Genomic DNA, 14,366 nt, shown 5'->3' on the forward strand with positions numbered 1-14,366 from the left:
CAGGAGGATACCAAAAACCCATGCAATCGGTAGCAGCCAGAATTCACTAGGCGGGAGGGGGAAGGAATCAGCCTAGAATTAAATGATCCAATAGTCCACTTTTTCAGGGCAGAAAAAGGAACTGGAAAGGATTTTGTTCACCGTGGTGAAAAAAGTACAGACAGATCTTCCTTCCAGCAAGGATGGAAATCTCCATTGCTTCTTGACCCCTTCTCTTCTCCTCATCCCCAGGATGGTTGTTAATCATTACCCAAGGTCTGGCTGTTCCCTTCACCCCCGGTGGAGCCCAGCAGGCCCAGATACGTGCTCTTTGAAATGTATTCATGTTCAAAAATGGTACCCCAAGGCTGTAGACGTGCAAGTGTGCATAAGAGCACACACAGGCCTTGGGAAAAACAGTGTGCTCCCGGTCAGCTGGGCCTTGTGGGAGGGCTCGCTTAAGGAAAAGGATTCTAACAGGAAGGGCCCCCAGAAGGAACAGCTAACTGCTAGAAGCTGGGGTCATCCAGGGCTTGTGTGGTCCCCAAAAGAGTAGGAGAGAAATCAAGTCAAATGGTTTGAAAACGCATTATTTGCAAAACATTATAAGGGAAAACACACATGAAGACCCACTGTGCTGGTGAAAGAGTCCTAGGCACGGATTGGTCCCATTGCTGGAAGAATATCACATTCTTAGCAACCATGAGCTCCAGGCCCCCACAGCCAATACCCTAAGCATAGAGTCAATAAAATAGGTGTAAACCCCACTTGGCTGAGCAGTTAGCCTGGACACCATTTCCGGAGTTGCTTCAAAATCTACTCCAGTCCAAGGAAGAAAACCCATGAAATGAGTTTTAAAATATTCTTCTTTTAAAATCAATATCTGAATAACTTGACAAAACCTGTGTGTCTGGTGGCACGGAGGCAGGCTCCCGGCCTCTGACCCTCGCAACCAGTTGCAAAAGAGGCAGCAGTTTCAAGATCATTGTCCCACCCCATCTCCACCAGAGGTCACAAGTCAGAAAAGTTCCACCTTGATCACTTTCTTGTGGAATCCAAGGTCCCTGGAGCGGGTGCTAGAATTTCTTTGGTGGGTTCCGGTCTGGGTGATGCTGTTGATGTGAAGGCCACTGATGGCGTTCAGGAAGAAGAGGAACGAGGCCATGAATTCACACCAAAACATCAGGGTGAAGCCGATGAACGTGACCTGATTCCTGAGGAGGATCACAAAACTCAGGAGCCCCCCAGAGGACAGGATGAAAGAGGCCAGGAGAAGGTAGGAACCAAAAGTCCACTTGCGCCGCGAATGGACGTCCTCACACACCTGGGACACCATGAGGAGCTCAAGGCCAAAGATGGCGGCTACCACAGCCATGGCGCTTGCGCTGCGAGCCAGGCCCATGCCCACAGCCAGCCCAGGCACGTGGGCCTGACTCAGGTCTCGGAGGCAGTGTGGCTCGCTCTGGTTGGTAATGGTGCAGAACTGCCACAGTCCAAAGAGGCGGTCCTCAGCCAGAAGCCAGTACCCATCACAGATGGAGACGGAAGACAGGACCACAGCCAGGGCGGTACAGGTGATGATGAGAGTCCGGATGAAGGTCTCGAAGAAGGACCGGTGGGGCCTCCTTTGGCCCAACAGCCTTTGCGCCTGGAATACAACACAGGAAGCAGCAAGTCAGTGACACCCCATGCCACACCCTCTCTAAATTCTCCAGGGAATACCCAGGCTACCCACTTCCCACAGCACCTGTTTTCTCCTCTGGTCTCATAAAAAGCCTGGAATTTTCCCCTGACTCAGCTTCCACAGCATGGATCCCTTTTAGCCTGTCCTCCATTCTAGTCCTGTAAGCGTTGCCTGTCCAGCCTCACTAGGCACAGATGGGTCCCTTCCCATTCTTCCTTTCACCATCTCTACAATGAATCCAAAATGGCTGGCAAACCCTACTGGGATCTGAACTCCGAAAACCTGTCTTGCCTGGCTCCTAGGACCTTGAGCATGCAATCTGCTCCAGTCTCTACACAAAACAAGAGCCCTGCTTGTCATGGCTACAGGGTTATGAGAAGCTCAGAGACATTAGCACATAATTAGGTAAGATGGTTTCTCTCCCCACTATACATCCAGCTTTATTCCATGCCCCCCTACCCACCAGGTTCTGCACTTTCTATGTTTGGTCCAGCCTGCATGTGATTATCTTGCTATCCTGACTACTGCAAGAGATGTTTGCACCTTGCCCTTTAACCTTGCTCAGCCTATACTCTACCCAGAGGGGGCCAGCGTCTGTTCTAGCAGCTTTTAGGCATGGGGTGGCCACTGCAGCTCTTGTCTGCTGGTCTCGTGTTAGGAGCCACAGCAAAAATATTGATACAGGCACCTTTGGATTTTATGATTGCCAGCCAGCAATTCACATTCATATGGTAATTGGACTCATGCTGTCTAGCTGGACCCATTTTCAGGACTCAGGTTACTCATGTCACTCTTGTAATGGGAGAGTTCCCATTGGTTGGGAAAGGATGGTAGGAGGGTGTTCCGGGGGAAGGGGAAACCCCCCGGCTCAGGTAGAACACACACGTGGCGGACCCACCTGTTAGGGGACGCACACGGCCTCTCTCTAAATAAAACTTTGTCTCAGTTTGACTGGCTTGTGTTTTTGTGCCCAACCGGGTTGCAAGATTGCAAGCCCGCGTGCACTGACAGCTCAGCAGGGGATCGCTCAGCAGGGGTGCCGCAGGCAGTGCTCGGCAGCAGGAGCGGGACTCAGCCGGCCCGGGGCCGGGCAGTTTGCGGCATTTTGGTGGCCCTGTACCGGGAACGCCCAAAATTTAAAGGTGAGTAATATCGCTCGCCCCTAAGGAAAGGCGACAGAATGGGTATTTCTGTTTTGATTTATTCTGCTCTTATTTCAGGCTCTCTAGCCTTACAATTTTTTCAGACGAGTTGGGATAAATGGTTAACTCAAGGTTTGAAGTTATTCGGCCCTGAGAGAGAGAAAATTGACATAATCATTTTCCTCCTCTCCGTTTCTGATTCATTCTGTTTTGGCTTTCTTCTATCCTATCTTATTGGGTTACGTTACCTTTATAGTAGATTAGAATCTAGTAAAAAACAAACCGAAAAACTGTTAAGTAAATTGTTAGAGGTCCAGGCCATGGCAGAAAACATATTAGGTCAAGCAAAACAAAAGGTCTCTCAAGCTAGTCAGATAGAAGAAAATTTGAACAAGGCAAGCTCAGGGAAAAAACGGTCGTCAGATAGGGAGGCTGCTACTAACTCCGTTCCACCACCAGAGGGCATAGTTCAACCAACAGCTTTACCTGTCTCCATAGATGATGAACGGAATCCTGAGGCGGGACCCCAAAAACTAGCATGCCCTGTAGTTGAGCAGGGAGAAGAAAAAGAACGAGTTTACCGTGCCTTAGATTTCAAAATAATAAAGCAATTAAAGGAAGCTGTAGCAGCCTACGGCCCGGCCGCTCCCTTCACAGTCAGTATGGTCGAATCTATTACCGGCTGGAACTTAACACCAGCAGATTGGGCTAACGTGTGTAATTCTGTGCTAAATAGAGGACAGTATTTATTATGGAAAATTGCCAATGAGGAATTTTGCAAGGAGACAGCTAGGCGAAATGCAGAAGCAGGTTACCCTGAACGAGACCTCAAAATGTTACTGGGAAAAGAGGAATTTCAAGAGCAGATGCAACAGCTCAGATATGATCCTGGCGTATACGCTCAGATCGCTATAAATGCAATTAAGGCATGGAAAACTTTAAAGGGACAAGGGGATTTTCAAGGTCAACTATCTAAGATAATACAAGGAGTTAATGAGCCCTACGCTGACTTTGTAGCTAGACTTATTGAAGCAGCCTCTGAGACATTTGAAAATACAGAACAGGCAATGCCATTTATAAAACAGCTGGCTTATGATCAAGCAAATCGTTGCTGCAAAGAGGTCATTAGACCATGGAAACAGGAAGATTTAAACACATATATTAAATTATGTAGAGACATTAATGAACAAGGACAAGTCATGGCAGCTGAAGTAAAACAGGCTTTAAGTACCAAGCCAAAAACATGCTATAATTGCAATCAAGAAGGGCATTTTAAAAGAAATTGCCCCATAGGAGGAGGGTTTAACAAAGCTAGGTATCAAAAGAGTAGAATCCCGGGTATTTGCCCACGATGCCATAGAGGGAGACATTGGGCTAATGAATGCCATTCTCAAACCACCATAGAGGGTATTCCGTTATCAAAAAATGGACAAAGACCAAGTGTCTACCCACGATATCGTGGAGAAAGGCATCAGGCCCCGTTGTCAAAAAACGAATTGGAGGGCCCAATGCCCCGGGGCCCAAAACCACAAATATACGGGGCAATGGAGGAACCCAGCAGCACCATCAAGGTGGTGCCCAGGACGCATTATCCATCAGATCCCTCATCAGACAGACTAGAGGGAGCGCAGGGTTGGACATCTGTGCCTCTGCCAGAGCAGTATTAACTCCAGAGATGGGAGTTCAAATCATTCCCACAGGAATAAAAGGACCTCTTCCCCAGGGAACAGTAGGCTTATTATTAGGACGCAGTTCTTCTACACTTAAAGGACTTATGATAAGTCCTGGGGTAATTGATCCCGATTATGAGGGTGAAATAAAAATCATAGCTAGTTCTCCAAGAGGTATATCAGTAATTTCATCAGGAGATAGAATAGCACAGTTATTAATAATACCAAGCCTACATGATAAATTTTCCAGTTGTAATGTAGAAAGAGGTTCCAAGGGATTAGGCTCCACAGGTGTAGATTGGGCTATGCTATCTTTAAATTTAGATTCTCGCCCTATGCTAAAATTAAATATTCAAGGGCATGATTTTAATGGACTGCTGGACACAGGCGCTGACCTCAGCATCATATCTCGCCAGGAATGGCCTAAACATTGGCCATTACAGCAAGCGACCCAAACGCTTAGAGGCCTAGGAGTGGCAACTAATCCCCATAGAAGTGCAATGGTATTAGATTGGAGGGATCCTGAAGGATGTGAAGGAACTATACAGCCATATGTATTGGACCATCTCCCCATAAATTTATGGGGACGAGACGTCCTAGATCAATTAGGATTGACATTAACAAATAACGTCAATCCTAACGCGCCCACTACTAGGGCAAAACAAGGCTTTAGAAAAAAAAGAGATTAAGAAATCAAGAACAAGATATAACAGCACCAATTCAAGTAGATCAAGAGATAGATAAACATGGATTGGGTTTTCAAAAAGGGCCACTGAGACAATCAAAATTACTTGGAAATCAGAAAGACCAGTGTGGGTTCCTCAGTGGCCCCTAACTAAAGAAAAAATACAAGTAGCCCATGATCTGGTCAAACAGCAATTAGCGGAAGGACATATACAACCTTCCGTATCTCCCCATAATACTCCCATTTTTGTTATTAAAAAGAAATCTGGTAAATGGAGATTATTACAAGATTTAAGAGCCATTAATAATGAGATGGTTATTATGGGACCTGCTCAATCAGGGATTCCCCAACTGTCTGCTTTACCAAAAACGTGGCATGTTCTAGCTATAGATATTAAAGATTGTTTCTTCTCAATTCCAATTCACCCCGAGGATAGTCCACATTTTGCATTTACTATCCCTGCACTGAATCATGAAGGTCCTGATCAGAGATATGAATGGAAAGTACTCCCTCAAGGGATGGCTAACAGCCCAACTTTGTGCCAAATTTATGTTGATAAAGCAATCCAGCCACTTAGAAATCAAAACCCTGAACTACAGATATTTCACTATTTGGATGATGTGTTAATGGCACATAAAGATAAAAACACATTGCTAGAATGTTATGCCACGCTTACAAACTTATTAAAAAATTATAATCTAGAGATAGCAATAGATAAAGTACAATTAAATCTTCCAATTAATTATTTAGGAGTTCTATTATCCTCAACCATGGTCCGTCCACCAAAAATTCAAATACGAGTAGATCAACTCAAATCACTTAATGACTTTCAAAAGTTATTGGGAGATATAAATTGGATAAGGCCTTATCTAGGCATACCAACAGGAGAATTAGGACCTTTATTTGATATTTTAAAAGGTCCATCAGATCCAAATTCACCCCGCATGTTAACGCCTGAAGCTAGAAAGGCATTAAAAATCATTGAAACATATATGGAAAATATGCATTTGGATAGAATTGATATAAGTTTGCCTTTATTATTTATTGTATTACCGACAAAAAATATTCCTACAGGGGTATTTTGGCAAGAAGGTCCATTATTATGGATACATTTATCTTATTCTCCTAATACTATTCTTACTAGATATCCTGAGGCTGTAGGGCAATTAATACTCAAAGGAATAAAAGCAGCAAAAGGAGTGTTTGGGATTTCTCCCAATAAAATTATTACTCCATATACTATGGATCAAATTGATGAGTTAGCTAATGAGTTAAATACTTGGGCAATAATCATGTGTAAATCTAGTGTTGCATTTGATAATCACTTGCCATCTAATCCTTTGTTGTCCTTTTGGTCTAAGCATCCTATAGTTTTTCCAAAAATGACAAGAAAAACCCCTATCATAAATGCTCCAAATATATTCACTGATGGGTCAAATAATGGTACAGCAGCAGTAGTTACTCCTGATCAAACTTTTACATTTTTAGTACCCAAACAATCAGCTCAAAAGGTAGAGCTCAATGCAGTATTGCAAGCTTTTATGATGTTCAAAGATTCTACATTTAATTTATTTTCTGATAGTCAGTATGTAGTTAATGCTATCGTATCTCTTGAAGATGCTGGTAGGATTTCTCCTTCCTCTACTGTTTTCTCTTTGTTTTCTGCTATACAAAGTCTAATCTGGGATAGAAAGGATCCATTCTTTATAGGACATATCAGAGCACATACAGGATTGCCTGGAGCCCTTAGTTTGGGTAATGAACTAGCAGATAAATCTACACATGACATACATATTTTCTCCACAATAGAAGAAGCTATAAATTTTCATAAAAGGTTCCATGTCAATGCTAATACTTTACAAAAACGTTTTAAAATAACTAAAGAACAAGCCAGACATATAATAAAACAATGTCAAAATTGTGTGACATTTTTGCCACAAGTTAATCTTGGAGTCAATCCTAGAGGACTGATACCTAACCATATTTGGCAGATGGACGTCACACACTTGCCAGAATTTGGAAAATTAAAATATTTACATGTTACAGTTGATACTTCTTCTGGATTTTTGATGGGCTCCCTTCATCCCAGAGAAAAAACTAAAGATGTTATAGCTCATTGCTTACAAAATTTTGCCACTGTGGGTGTTCCTAAACAGTTAAAAACCGATAACGGTCCTGGTTACATCTCCAAGTCTTTTAAACAATTTTGCTCATCATTTGGCATTACTCATATAACAGGAATCCCATACAACCCACAGGGACAAGGCATAGTTGAAAGAGCTCATCAAACTATAAAAATGTACTTATTAAAGCAAAGGGAGGGAATTAGTAAGGGGTATATATCCCCCAAAGATAAACTTAAAATAACCCTTTTTACTCTAAACTTTCTAAATTTGGATTCATCAGGACTTAGTGCTTCGGAAAGACATATGTATCCGAAAAATGTACATAAGCCTAAGGTACTTTGGAAAGATATTCTAACAGGACAATGGAAAGGTCCGGACCCAGTAATAGTCTGGAGTCGGGGCTCCGTCTGTGTTTTTCCACAGGAGGAACAGCAACCAATTTGGATTCCAGAGAGATTAACTAAAACAATTTCTACAGAAAAAGAAGATGATTTGACTCAAATCCATAACAGCTGATATCCAGAGTTCCAGCCTGGCTATTCTTGCATCTGCGACAGTGATTTACCACGGTGCCTTTTTCAATATCTATTTTATTATTTACATTTTTCCCACATCATAAAGTTCTATTTTATTTTATTTTATTTTACCTTATTTTTTAAGCTCATACAAACCTAGGTTAATGTTTTTCTGATCAGTTTTATTTTTTTTTTTGACTGTGTTTTATTTATTTATTTTTTTTTAACTGTAAAGTTTTTAAACATTGCAATGGAGATTTCACCTAGCTATAGCTACAAGGCCTTTATTTACTATTGTCTTATATGTTCTATGTTATGTATGCTGTTTTGTGTTGTATGTCTGTATGTGTGTATGTCCATATTTCATTTATAAGGAGCGCTCATGTATATATAGATACAAGTATTCAAAAAAAAAATTTAGTCACGTGACTTATATGGTTTAATTTACTTTAGGTAAACAGCTGTTATTAAATTTTGTTTTTAAAGGTGGTTAACAGATATGTTTGTTTACTTTCACCTTTCCTTTTCATTATATTTCATAATTCTGTTCAGGATAATGTCTCTTTAGCAACATGGCCATAATTCCCATCTCCATCCCAGTGCCGGTGAAGACTAAGACCAAACTACAACTTTTATGATAGCTATCACTATAAACTGTATAAATTGATACATCAATCAAAATAACTCAATAAGACTGCTCAATCAAGGACTTAATTTACTTTGGGAGGAAATGGACATATTGATAGACTCCTCCAATTTGAACTGCTCAATCAAGGACTTAATTTACCTTGGGAGGAAATGGACATATTGATAGACTCCTCCACTTTGAACTGCTTACACAACTCACCTGTATGCATTGTGCTCTATTTGTTGATACAGCGAACTGGTAGTGCTATATCTTAGCCGATGTGTCACCAGTGTTTCCAAAGGAGCCGTCAATTGGCTTGGTGTCGTGGCAATTCTGCGTCTTTCTCCCTTCTGCTAGTGATGGTCTGATTTTGGGTGCCAACAGAGGTGAGGCAAGAACCTCACCCCCCCACTGGCACCAAGGTTAAATTTGGGGGCCAACAGAGGTGAGGCAAGAACCTCACCCCCCCACTGGTGCATAGGCCTATTACACAGGTATGGCTATATACTGGACCGGTAGTCAGTGACGGGTATGATTCGGTTACAGTGGTATCAACCTAAGCCAGGAGACTGACGCAATAAGGTCAGTTTTCCCATGACGGGTAAGAACCATATGTGAATTGGACATACCTAACAGGCACGATCCCTAGCCACATTTGCCTGTTGTTTATTTAAACAGAAGGGGGCAGATGTTAGGAGCCACAGCAAAAATATTGATACAGGCACCTTTGGATTTTATGATTGCCAGCCAGCAATTCACATTCATATGGTAATTGGACTCATGCTGTCTAGCTGGGCCCATTTTCAGGACTCAGGTTACTCATGTCACTCTTGTAATGGGAGAGTTCCCATTGGTTGGGAAAGGATGGTAGGAGGGTGTTCCGGGGGAAGGGGAAACCCCCCGGCTCAGGTAGAACACACACGTGGCGGACCCACCTGTTAGGGGACGCACACGTCCTCTCTCTAAATAAAACTTTGTCTCAGTTTGACTGGCTTGTGTTTTTGTGCCCAACCGGGTTGCAAGATTGCAAGCCCGCGTGCACTGACAGCTCAGCAGGGGATCGCTCAGCAGGGGTGCCGCAGGCAGTGCTCGGCAGCAGGAGCGGGACTCAGCCGGCCCGGGGCCGGGCAGTTTGCGGCAGTCTCGGCCTTGGAAAAGTGCATGCCTCACCTCCTCAGCCTCCTGGCAAGTGAGCTAGGTGTCCAGTGAGGTGTCTCATAGTCCTGAGTTGCCACCTGAGCCACCACTCCCAACCACTGACCCACAAGGCAAAAGACAGAACTATTACAGAGAGTAAAACTCCTTAGCATAGCCCCCCAGCCTTGCAAGACCTGCCTGCCTCCCTCTCTGACTCCATTTCCCAGTTGGCTCTCCCTCACTGCCTTGCACAGGCACCATGGCAGTCCTATTTCCATGCCTAGAACTTTCTTATCTGGGAACTCCTGCCCCCTCTGCCCAACAGGCTCCCTGCAGCTCCCTTGCCCCTTCAGGATGACTGTTTCTCCATAGAGCTGCAGATCTATTTAAAGTCACCTCCCCAGGGAGGACTTTCACCCCACCCAACCCCAAGTAGGTCCTTTCCTGGCATTCTCTGCCAGGCACCCTGTTTGTTTTCTTCCCCATTCCCATGGTGGTTTGTAGTTACACATTACTGTCTGTCTCAATTGGACACTGTGACCTCCAGGAGGGCAGGGTCCCTACATCAAGATACTGCCATGTGCCCAGTACCTGACACAGTGTTGACCTCTGTATTCAGTAGATACTTGAGGAAGAGCCGTGGGATAAACAGTCAGGTTTGCAACCACTGTCACTTCTATCCAAAGCACCTTTAAAAAGAGTCATCTGCCCAGTCATACAGTAAATCACCCCCTTTATAGTGTGTATTAGAAGCAGGCTACACCCCAGTTTGGGAGGTAAGCAAAACAGATAGCTCACACATGATGGTCACAGTTAGAAAACCAGGAGAATGGAGAAAGAGGACAATGGGTGTGCCTTACGCCATGTGCAGTGAGACCTAGGCCAATACCATGAGGTAAGTGCGACAAGTGTAGGATATAATGCAAAGTCTTGTTCCTGGGAGACTGGCCAAAACTCTCCCAAGCTGTCTGTTAATGTGATTCAGACACAGGAGGCAACTCTCATTTCCACCCCAGTGACACGAATAGGGATGCAGTGTGCATTCAGCCCTGCTGCCTAAGTAGCATCCTATTTCTTCTTACACCTGGGAGGATGGTACTATAGAAAGCTACACGCAGAAGGCAGGTGACGTGCCCAGCATCACTCACTCACATCACAATAATGCATATTACAGTTGCTCAGACAGTTGCACAGCGTGCAGGAGGTAGAATACATTCAGCAATAGATACTGACTTGGGCCTTCATGCTGAAGCCTTGGTATTACTGGTTAGGAAGAAGATTTGAGTACAGAGGGATACTCAAAAGGCCACACCAAAACTAGGACCAGCACCTTCACTGAGATCCCAAGGTGCTGCAGAGAGCACCCAGGCAGGAATGTGCACTGTGGTTATCAATCCATGTCCCCTGGCTTCCTTGAGAGGCTCCAGGCAGGGTGCTGGGTCCCCTTCCTCACTTTAACTATCTGCTTGAGACACTGAGAGTCAAGGAATCTGCACTGAACTTTATTAGGGAATAAAAGTAGATCTACTGGTAAGAAACAATTTACCAAAGAAAACTCTGAAATTTGTGCCTCTATGTCTATACCACAAACCAGTAGAGGCACTTGTACTCGGACAGTTTCTTAACCTCAATTGGCTCTTGTTTTCTTATCTATTAAATGAAGTTGGTGACGGGCTGGGGATGTGGCTCAAGCGGTAGTGCGCTCGCCTGGCATGCATGCGGCCCGGGTTTGATCCTCAGCACCACATACCAACAAAGATGTTGTGTCCGCCGAGAACTAAAATAAATAAATAAATATTAAAAATTCTCTCTCTCTCCCTCTCTCTTTAAATAAATAAATAAATAAATGAAGTTGGTGACACCTGCAGGTCAGCAATGGCTGTGAAGCCACTTGGCAAGATTATAAAATTCCTAAAGATTAATATAGTCAGAGGATGGAAGAGCCCTGGATGCATGGAACAAGTCATATGACCACAGGATCCAGAAGCCTTTGACCCGAGACATGGGTCTAGAAAACAGGCACGTCCTGTCTCCTCCTCAGCCCCACCTGTCCTGGGCCTAGACTGGACTTTAATCTCCAGGCCCTAAGTCATCACACTGGGATCTGGAGAGAGGACAACTGATCTCATTTCATCTTTCCTTCCTCCTGCCTCAAAGCAGGGCTTCATTTAAACTCTGACCATTAAAAATCCCAAGGATGGGGCTGGGGCTGTAGCTCAGTGGTGGAACACTTGCACAGCATGTGCAAGTCCCTGCATTCCATCCCTGGGGTGGGGGCTCCCAAGGATGAAATGAGATCATGTATATAAAGATGCATGGCAAATGGGCAGCTCTCCATTTTGGGGAGTGATTCATAATATTCCTAACAATAACGCACATTGGAGTCTTTGTTCCAAAACACTTGGCACCTCACCCCTGTGTTGCTGTCACCTCTGCCAGTTTTCAAGGATCCAGGCCCTGAAATCCTTTCTTGAAGGGCAAGCTGGCAACAGCAGCTCAATGGAGGGGTAGTAAAGTGGAAAAGAGGGCAGTAGAGTCCTACCCCCTACCTGACAGCCCCAGCTCTGTGCCTTCTGGCAATCACTTAAATCTCAGGGCTTTTGACTTCTGCTTAAAAAAACAAAACAAAACATGTTTCCCTTTTTCATCTGTGACCTTGAATAATTTCTAGTGACCTGTAGAATAAAGACTTATTGACTGAGTATAATGCCATGGTCCTGCCCTCTTCTGTAATCCAGGGCCTCATCGGCCTCCCTCAACCAATAGCACCCCCAAAGACACCTTGGACTCTTTCCACATATTACCCACACCCTAACACAACTATTATATCTGCTGCCCCTCAACACCCACTGTGCACAGGCCTGAGTCAGGCCATCACCAACAACAACAACCTGAAATTTCTTGCACACCTGCTAATGTGTCAGTCTGCCTCTATTCCTTTCAGCCCCAGCATGCCACCCGCTCTGTCCCCCAGGCCTGTATGACCAGGCCTAGATTTTTAAGCTAGGTTATTTAAAACCCCTTTCTTTTTCTCTCTTTCTCACCTATACACAAAGGTAATAGTTCATACCTCACAGAGTGGTTGTGGAGATGAAGTTACGGGCCAAGTAAGAGCTCCTAAGTGTCAGGGACAACTACCAGGTCAGCCTACAACTCCTTTCCCTCTGGGAGCCTGTGGCCTCCCCCAGCTCAGAGTAGGGCCCCGTGGCTTGACTGCATGCCCTGCCTGCCCCTCCTCCCCACATTTCCCTTCTCCTCCTTCTCTATATTAGCTCTGTCTCCTCACCTGGCTCAGTCTTTCTTCCTTCTTCAGCCCCACAGAAAAAGTCCTCCTCCTCCTCTGCCAACTAACCTTGCCCAAAGCTTGCGTACCTCCTAATTTAGCTCTCACTTCCCGGTACGATTCCTTGTTTACAAGTCTCTCTCCTCAGCTGGATGATAAACTCCTTGAGGGGTTTACCTGGTCCCACCCTTCTCACCAGCTGTCTCCTTCCTCCCAAAGCCTATCACTGGAGATAATTCAGGGCATTTACCAAAACCAAGAGGAGGAATTGATAGCAGTGAATTCCCTGCCCTACTCCAGAAGCAGGGGTTATGGGTCTCCTGTTGGAGAAAGACAGAGAGGTGGAATAGTATTTGGAAGCGGGAAGCCCCGAGTTTGAATGTTGATTCTGGCCAGCCGCTCTGGGCAATTTACTTCTGAGCCTTGGTTATCCCATCTACAAAATGAGGAGGGCCAAATGCCCCCTGGGACCACACCTGCAAACCAGCTACTGGAGGGAGAGGCACTAAGACAGGACCACTTGAGCCTACAAGTTCCAGATCTGCCTGGGCAACATAGAGAGACCTCCAACTCTAAATAAATAAAATAAATAAACGGAAGAGTAACATTAACCGTGTTATGAGGATCTCAGCATGTAAATTGATTGGGCTCTAACCATCAGGGTTGGATGTAAGGAAGCTCGCTCTGTAGGGCTCCGCGCGCAGAATTCCCTTTGGAGGGGGTAGAATATGTAGGTTCTCAGCCAATACAAACACCTTGCACCACTCCAAGGAGAAATCATGTCTTCAGAAGTAGACCGGTCCCTTCGCTGGAGCCTTTTCTCGGAGGTGTCTGGTCCCCAGTGAGTTCACCTCGCCACCAGCACCCACCGCGGGACCAAGGTCGTCTTTCTAGCTCCAGAAAGTTCTAACTTCCCAAGAAACTTACCCTCCCTTACATAAGGCAAGCTCCACTCTGCAACTCGATTCTGTCCATTCTCCTCGCCTCGTTTTTTTTTTGTTTTGTTTTGTTTTTAAGAAGGAGAGAGCCCTCTGGTGAACCTAACCGACAGATCGCTGGTGACCCCGAAAAGAAGCGGAAAATCCTCCCTAGACGAGTTTGGGAGCCTCGGGACCGCGAGCAGAGGCCTGGGGAGCCCGCTCCACGAGAGCACCGTTGCGGGATAGACGCTCCAGGTAAGCTTCCCGGGGACTCTCCTGGGGACCTGTTAGGTCTGCAACAGGGAGTGGGCACGGCAGGCCCCCGCAGCCCCGAGCCGGGCTGGAACTCGCTGTGGGTGCGAACTCCCTTCCTCTTCCTCCCCCCTCCCCACGCGGCGGGCAGCACCCCCCGCTGGCGGTGCTCCGGGTACCTGCACGACGATGGCAGTCATGATGCGCAGCCAGCCGCCCCCAGTCACTTCGCTCCTTCCAGCCGCGCGCAGTCACTTCGCTCCTTCCAGCCGCTAGGCTGCTGCTGCCTCTGCGGAGCCGAGCTCTCTACCCTTGCTAGGCGAGGCGAGGCGGGGCGGGCGGGGG

General features: G+C 45.5%; 2 protein-coding genes across 18 annotated transcripts in view; both read right to left on the reverse strand.

The window, feature by feature from the left end:
• The window catches only part of LOC144256697 (tyrosine-protein phosphatase non-receptor type 4-like), an 851,727-nt gene that overhangs the window by 276,163 nt on the left and 561,198 nt on the right, over window positions 1-14,366 (reverse strand). The gene's annotated exons all lie outside the window — the stretch shown is intronic.
• Window positions 424-14,366, reverse strand: part of LOC144254634 (voltage-dependent calcium channel gamma-like subunit) — a 30,002-nt gene continuing 16,059 nt past the window's right edge. Inside the window, exons 1-2 of one of the 2 annotated variants that reach the window (XM_077798035.1) lie at window positions 14,201-14,286; window positions 424-1,627 (exon numbers count right to left, since the gene is read on the reverse strand). In XM_077798035.1, coding sequence (XP_077654161.1) covers window positions 998-1,627; window positions 14,201-14,221 — 651 coding nt within the window. In that variant the 5' untranslated portion in view covers window positions 14,222-14,286 and the 3' untranslated portion in view covers window positions 424-997. Of the gene's footprint in view, window positions 1,628-14,200; window positions 14,287-14,366 lie in introns of those variants that run through there. The other variant, XR_013343542.1, reaches the window with a different exon arrangement.

Source organism: Urocitellus parryii, chromosome 1 (assembly GCF_045843805.1).
Source record: "Urocitellus parryii isolate mUroPar1 chromosome 1, mUroPar1.hap1, whole genome shotgun sequence".
In the NCBI taxonomy this organism is placed as follows: domain Eukaryota; kingdom Metazoa; phylum Chordata; class Mammalia; order Rodentia; family Sciuridae; genus Urocitellus; species Urocitellus parryii.